We start from the raw sequence: 7,991 nt of genomic DNA on the forward strand, positions 1-7,991 counted from the left end.
CTTCGGCCACATCAACAACCAATGTGCAATTTACACACTCAGTAGAAAAATTTATTTAATTTACACAAAGTCTTAATACAATAACAATTCAGCATGTTTTATCTTTAAATACGCTTGGATAATTAACTTGTATAGAATCATCACTTAAAAAAACACATGAAAAAAATTAAAGAAACTGAGGAGAAAAAGAATAGAAAGAACACAATCACCTGTGTCAACAACATAACAGCATATGTAGTGACTCATCGGATACAAAAGGGAGAAAAGACTATTACTGATTCAATAATGCCCAAGCAAATCAAGAAAAAATTGCCCAAATCAACAATTCTCCGATAATTATAAACACAAGCTTTCTTTGTACACAGAGCATGCTACCTTTTTACGTCATGTACAATTGAACTCATTTGTTGATGTAAGAACTCATTTTGATGTGAGAAAACTTACATCCGACAAAACTACCATTTACAGGTTATGATTGATAAGTTCTGAGCTCCTGTAGTTGTCTAAAGAAACAAATAATCAGTTCATTTAGATTCAACTTAAGCCGACTATCTCCGCTTCCAACCCTTTGAACCAATTTTCCTTCTGCCCCTCCTTTTGCTCCTGCGAAGATTTGAGTTCGATGCAGAACCAACTTGCAAAGCAGAGACCGCATTCTCAGGGGACATGGATTTATGCTCTTCAACCGATTCCTTGGTTTTCTCCATAAATTGATTTCTACCACTCTCAAAATCATGCAACTCTTCTTTAGCTGCCTGATTTTGTATAAGAATTCCATACTCGGTCTGCATGCAAAGGATATTTGACAAAGTTATAATTCAAATTTACAATGTCTATTATGATCCTTAAACATACAGATAGATATGGAACAAAGTTTACAATTCAAATATAACCTCAGCAGATAGATTGTTTGGTCCATGACTAATATTATTGTAATCAGCTCAAAATTTCAAGTCACGGTACATATAAAAGAACACAGTAAAGAGACAAAACAAAGTACTCGCAAGAAGCACTTCCAAACGAGGGATGATAACCCGTCATCACATGGCAACTAGGGCTAGGGGATATGCCAATTTTTAGAAACCTAAAATATGAGAGGGCATGTCAAGAGTTATTATTACATTAAAATATTTTACTATACAGAGGCATAAGAAAAATTTAAATTCAAGTCTCAAGGACATTCATCTAAACATTATGTACATCTCAATTTTCTAGGTGAACTACATAAGAAGAAATGGGAACAAAGATAAAGGACTACAGAAGTTCAATGGCATCTAAGTTCTTCTGAACAACTTCTGTCCTGTAACAGAAACTAAACAAAACCAGCAGCCTGGTGTAAGCATTGGGCAACTCACTTGCCACAACAACAAACAATGCCCTATATCAAGCATAACCACAAATTAATGCAAGCAAAATAGAAAACACAATAACATACAAGTTGAAATTACATTTGCCTAGGGAAAAAACAAAACTTACATTATCCGGGAGAAACTCATGCTGGGGCATATTGGTGGTTTCAATAAAGGGAGTTGTCATGGCCCGGGTTGGTAATGTATTTTGATTCAAAAATAGATCTTCTTTGTTTAACTCAGATTTATACGGTGATGAAGCACGAACAAATCTAACAGGAAATGTGTTGTCATTACAAATTAAAGAACTAGAATTATGACCAGAATGATGAAGTCCATCAGATGGTCCAGTCATGCCCAACTGAGTTACAGAACAGAATTTTCCTGGATTTTCTCTAACAACATTATCAATTCGAGTTTTCAATTTCCCAACATGTGACTGTAGCTCTTCAATCCTTTTAATGACATCAATGATAGTTTTATCATTATCTTCCAGATCAGCAGTAGACAATGTATCATTAAACTTGAACTCCTCAGTAAAATCTGCATTATAAAACGAAACAGAATTAAAATTTCAGTCATAAAAAGTGGAAACAAATAACAGTTGATTAAAATCTGTTCCACAAAATGGTCATACTCATGCCAATGGATACACGTAAAAAATCCTTTGTATGTAATTCTTTGTACATTCACAATTTAATGACATGAATTTTTTTCATTAAAACAAATGAATAGCAAATACAGCATTTATGTAATTAATGTCACTCACTCAAGGTATCACCACAAGAATCTTCCACACAAGTGCCCTGGTTTTTGTTCTCTGGAAATTGACAGAAAAGGGAGAAAAAGATTAGGAAGAGCATCGCATTAGCAAAAAATACAACAACTAACCGAGAAATGCCATACCATAGTAAGAGAATATACTGTGCTTAGAGATGTATGATGATAAATTATGTTCTTCAGTTTTGTTCCTTTTCTTTCTCTTCATAACTTTATTTCTGCCAATGCCATCGTATATAGGTACTGACTTCACATTAAGATCATCAATAGTGAACTTTGAAAACTCGAGCTGCTTTCTATGATCATATGCTGCAAGCTCTTTATCATATTTCAGTGCCAGAGTGTTAAGTTTCTTCACTTGCAATTCTAGCCACTTACAGCGCCACTTAACAGGGTGAATGAAGCTCCTCCAATGCCACGTTCTCGCTTTGTTCTTTCTGAAAGGATTAATATAGTAAATTGTTAAACACAAGCAATAAATATTCTAATTTCTAATCAAACACAGAGCAGCCAAAGCATAAGTAATGCTGAAACAAAAATAAGACACATCACAACTTTAGTCATGTCAACAAAAAAAAAATAACGTCAAGTTGTTTATTTTAAGCAGACTATATCACATAGTACTAGTATAAAAAAGGGAAATAAAAGCAGATGATACTTCTTTAATATCTACCCACAAAATAACCTTGAAAAGAATCTTTTATTAGGTCAAAGGGACAGAAATCGATAGCAAAAACTATTGGTTGGTAATATTGTAATGCAAATTCCTTCTATGCATGGTTAGTTTTTTTCCCCTTCTTTTTGTATGTTCAAATATGTTTCATTGTTTTTGTCAGACACGACAATAATATACTGGAAACTGAGTCAGAAACATACCTAGATAAAGAAGTCTTACTTTGATCACCATCACACATTGGCAGCGATTCTATTTCCGTGTTGGTGAACGCCGAGCACGAGGCATCATCTGTACCAGAATCTGTATCACCAAAAGAACTGGAACTGGAACATTCAGAATCAGTGGCTTCGTCACAAGCATCTTCCACTGCCTTGCCACCAAAAGTTCCGCTTCCACTCCCAACTATATTAACCTGCACATCCTCCTCGCTTGCACCGGACTTAGGAATATTCTCAATGATCTGGCAGCTAGAACGAGGCTGCTGAATCACCTTTTGCTCTTTTGATTCTGAAAATGCCGAGAAAGGAACTTTTCCATTCTCCATTTTCAGAGCATCTTCTTCTGGCCTCGCATTGCAAGTACTCATTTTTTCCAAATCATTCAACCTTCCCTATTCAGAGATGAGAGAAAAACCCAGACCACAATGTCAAGATTGGAACCGGAAGCATGTTAAATCCCCCACCCAATTTCAATAAACTCACTCCACAAACCCCTACTAAGAAATTGAACGCCCCCAGTTGTGAAAATATAAAAAATCTTGAAAGAAAACACGGAAAGCATATACAAAAGTAGTGAAATTCAATCTTTATAGAACTAGGTTAATAGAAGAACGAGTCTTACCTGAAAAGGGGTTGTTAGGATCCACGAAAAATTAACGCACCGAGCAAAGAATCGATAATCACACCAGAAAGACAGTGACAGAAAAAAAGACTTACAACAGAAGAGAGATGAATTTTGGTTGGTGGATTAGAATTGGGATTTTGGAAGAAAGCTTATTTATTTGGTGGTGCAGAACACACAATCCAAATGGAACATGTTCTGCGTTTGTTAAGCTTTTGCATATGTATATGAATTTTATTTTCTTTCTGCGTTTCTCTGCTATAATATTAATATCCTCTCTAATTATTTATCTATTATATATAAGAATAGCATTATTAGTCGTGTTTGACCGTTATTAATTTCTATTAGATATTTTATGATTCTGATATTAAATGATTGATATATAAAAGTTTATATATTATTATATATAAAAGTAAACATCAAACTCCTTTAATAATAAAATGTTTGTTATATTATGATTTGTAAATCTTCTAAACGTAATTTTGAATTATATTTACATACACATATAACTTAAATATACACAATAATTTTAAATTTTTGGGAAATATTTTTTTGTACTAATATTATTTTCTTATTTTAACATTACTTGTACAATTTTATTTTCAAGATAAATAAATTTTATGGACTTTTAAAATAAATAAATAAATAATTTTCACATCAACAATTAGGTTCAGGAATGGAGTAATACATTTTGTTTGCATGATGAATGAGTGATCATTAATCATAAATTTTGTTGTAATTAACAAATTAAAAGATAAGTATGTTTTTCTAATAAATAAGAAAATAGTTTATTTAGGTGGTGATATGATTTAAGTTTTTATTTTATTTTACTGTTTTTATTGTTTTTGAATGTGAGATACTTTTTTTACCTTTTGTTACCCTTGTTTACCGTGTGAAAATTTGATAACAATTTCAATATTTTTAAAAAGTGGCAAAAGTATTAGTAAATATAAAGTTAATCTTAAGTTATCTTTTAAGAGATACGAAATTAATTTTTAATAAATTATTTTTATAAAAATTATATAAAAAGAGTTAATCAAATTAAATAGTAAATGTAATAAAAGATGACAAAGATAAATAAAATAAACAATAAATTAGATAAAAAAATTTAAATAAATAAATAAATAAAATTGAAAAAGATAAAAAATTTATAAAAAATAATAAAGAAAACATGTTATCTAAATATTATTATTCAATTTATTATTATCTTTAATTTTATTAATCAATTAAAATCTTGATTAATTTGTTGTTGTTTTCACTCTTAATCAAAGTACATTATCTGTGATATCCCAAATATATAGCAGATATATATGCAAAGACATCACCAATTTATAATATTAAAAAGCAGTTAAGAGATGTACTTAAAGTATTATAGGATTACAGTCTTCCAGAATTTACTAAGAAATTGAAACTTCAAGCACTAGAGTATTCCAAAATATGTCTAGAATTTGAAACATAAAACATAACAAGGTTCTTCAAAATGACATAAGAGAACTAAGAATTCCTAGTGAGTCTAAGCTGCAGCAACATCTTCATTTCTCTCCAATGTTGCCTCCAAAGAAACACCATCTTCCTCTGCTCACATCCAAGTGGATGATCATTGCAAAAGAAAACACATACAACAAGCACACAAACAAGCAAGGGTGAGCTAATTATATAAAAGCATGGATCATATAAAGCACATAACATACAAGAGTTAACTTAAATCAAAGCAATTTAAGGCATACATCCTAGCATGTTATCTTCTAGACTTGACTCGTCCGGACTTTAGAATGATAGTCGAGCTGTGGAGGGTCCTGCACTCGTGGTGACTTATGAAACTTGGGTTCCCCACCCTGCCACACTCACGAGGTTAGCCTGTTCTGGGCCTTGAGGCATACTGGAAGCGCCCAAGACTAAGACCTCCTGCTACTCCTCACCACATGGATTAATCCCTCTACTTGAATATGATTAGCCATTGGAGTTTCAGAATGACCCCCAAGACTGAGCTCCTACTTTCATTCTAAAACACTAAGGATCTCACCCAGAGATCCTACACAGATGGAACTTGATTTACAACTTGGATCATACTTTTATCACTTTGTAATCATATACTTTCTGCCACAATCAACATATACACAATCTCAACAATATACATTACTCACCACTCACAAATTATAAAAATAACATCTCCATAATTGAATCTAAGTTAATCAATACCAAGAACCAAACAGCTCCAACTAACCCATAACAGCTCATAGAATGTATCAATTTATACATACCTACAAGTAATATAATTATTGATTAACACTCACGTTTCAATATAAGAAACAACTATCCTTACTTTATTTTATATATATATATATATATATATATATATATATATATATATATATATATATATATATATATATATATATATATTATATATATATATATGGATCCTTACTTTAAATTCCAAACACACAGTGACTGATTTCCTAAAATTATAATTGACTAGAAATTAACACATGATAATTTTATGCATCTACAATCAACTTGTTTTATTTTATTTTCATCCTAGTAGAGATCTTTCTTTACCCCAATTGGTCACCGGAGAGGACCTAGATGTTTGAACGCATCAAACTCACCTTCGACGCCAGCACATATGACTAGTCACAACTGACTATACCAGGCCAGGGCTGCTCTATGATCAAGGATGTGCCAACTCAGGTTTTTAAGGTTCTCTATCCTACCAACAAAGAAAGACTCTCAACAATTAACAATTTATTTATTTAAATTATCTACCATGTTCTCTTATGCTCTAAATCTGAAATGCCTAATTTTAATATTTTCACTTCCTCTCACAGCAACCTCAAACAGTACCTGTACATCTATTTAATATCCATATACATGCTATTACAGAACCCTTACTCCAGACCTTTCAACAAGATCAATTTCAGCCAACAAACTCATTCAAAACAGATTAAATTCATCACATCACAACATGCACAATTTCACAGTTTCAGTTATAACACCCAATATAATAAAAGTTATAAAACAGGTTCACAAGAGCACACCAGTTCAACATTCATATGCATATATTTTTATAAAATAAATTCATACAAAAATAATTAGCTCCCCTTACCTGGAAAGCTTAACAGTACCACTCTATCAACACAAAATTGATCAATCTGTTCTTTTAATTTCAAATGGTATCTTCCATTCTCATAAATAAGTTTCAAGTGAAAATTAAGATATCATTCAAATATATCACTTAATATAAAAGGAGTTAAATTCATCAATCTTTGAGATCAACTACCAACAATTTTTCTTTTACAATTACATCTCATAACTAGTCACACAAACATAAATCCATACAAATAATCAATCAAGCTAGTTCAAACCACACATCTTATTCAAATTAGGCATATCCTAAATTCACTCCAATTACACACAATTAAATTATAAATAATTAATTTAACTTTGCAAAAAAATATGCATATCAACAATTTTATCATGCCTTACTAATCTTTAATTGAACATATATTCCTTAGAGACCCCAAACACCCACATGCAAAATTAAATTACCCTACATGCAACATGTTGGGTCTATGGAGGAGGAGATTCATTGGGGAGTGCACCAATGAGATTTGAGCCTAATCACATAAGGGGTTGACAATACTCTCTACCCAAAACCTTAAGGCAATGGGTTACACACTAGTGCATAATTGGCTTTTAACGTCACCCCATAGACGTCGGACCACAAAATAACCAACGTAAATTATTGACCGGTGGTATTTTCGTAAATAAGTTGGGCATATAGACGTCGGTTAGGAGGGGTCCCGACATCTATAATATTATAGACGTCGGGGCCCCCCTACCCGACGTCTATATGTCTGACAGGTAGGTGAAAAGTCATTTTCTTTCCGCCAAATAGACGTCAGATCCCGCTAGTTCGACGTCTATATACGATTATAAACGTCGGTCCCCCTGTAACAAACGTCTATATGGCTGACAAAATGTGAAAATTCATTTTTTTCTGGCCATTTAGACGTCGGATCTCGCCACATCCGACTTCTATATACACCGCGAATATTAATTTTTAAATCGAATGGACGTCATAGTAGTGAGGTCCCCGACGTCTAGTCGAGAATAGACGTCGGGCACTAGGGCACCGATGTCTAGATTCCTGTTAAATCAGAAATCGCGAACTCGCAGTTACTCATACTTCATCGTTTTTCTCCTCGCCTTTTCTCTCCGCGGCATTGCATTTCTGGGTGCGTTTTATCTCTTTTGAACCGTTTAAACTTACTTTTACTCCGATTAAATTAGTCTTTGATTGATTATCTTCCATTTGAACCGATTAAAATGAATTTTTGTTGTGT

General features: G+C 32.6%; 1 protein-coding gene across 2 annotated transcripts; it reads right to left on the minus strand.

Moving 5' to 3' along the window:
- Positions 1-250: 250 nt before the first annotated feature.
- LOC124839612 (uncharacterized) lies at positions 251-3,887 on the minus strand. Of its 2 annotated transcripts, none has more exons than XM_047315492.2 (6): positions 3,646-3,887; positions 3,006-3,410; positions 2,256-2,566; positions 2,119-2,169; positions 1,477-1,892; positions 251-785 (listed from the first exon to the last, which is right to left on the minus strand). In XM_047315492.2, the coding sequence occupies exons 2-6, from the start codon at positions 3,389-3,391 to the stop codon at positions 549-551; spliced, it is 1,401 nt and encodes a 466-aa protein (XP_047171448.2). In that variant the 5' UTR covers positions 3,392-3,410; positions 3,646-3,887; the 3' UTR covers positions 251-548. The 2 variants fall into 2 exon arrangements, with proteins under 2 accessions (XP_047171448.2, XP_047171447.2); XM_047315491.2 differs by having other exon boundaries at positions 3,006-3,415; positions 3,646-3,886.
- Between the last annotated feature and the right edge of the window lie 4,104 nt (positions 3,888-7,991).

This window comes from Vigna umbellata, chromosome 4 (assembly GCF_029865625.1).
Source record: "Vigna umbellata cultivar VRB3 chromosome 4, Vumbellata_1.0, whole genome shotgun sequence".
NCBI classification, from domain to species: Eukaryota; Viridiplantae; Streptophyta; class Magnoliopsida; order Fabales; family Fabaceae; genus Vigna; species Vigna umbellata.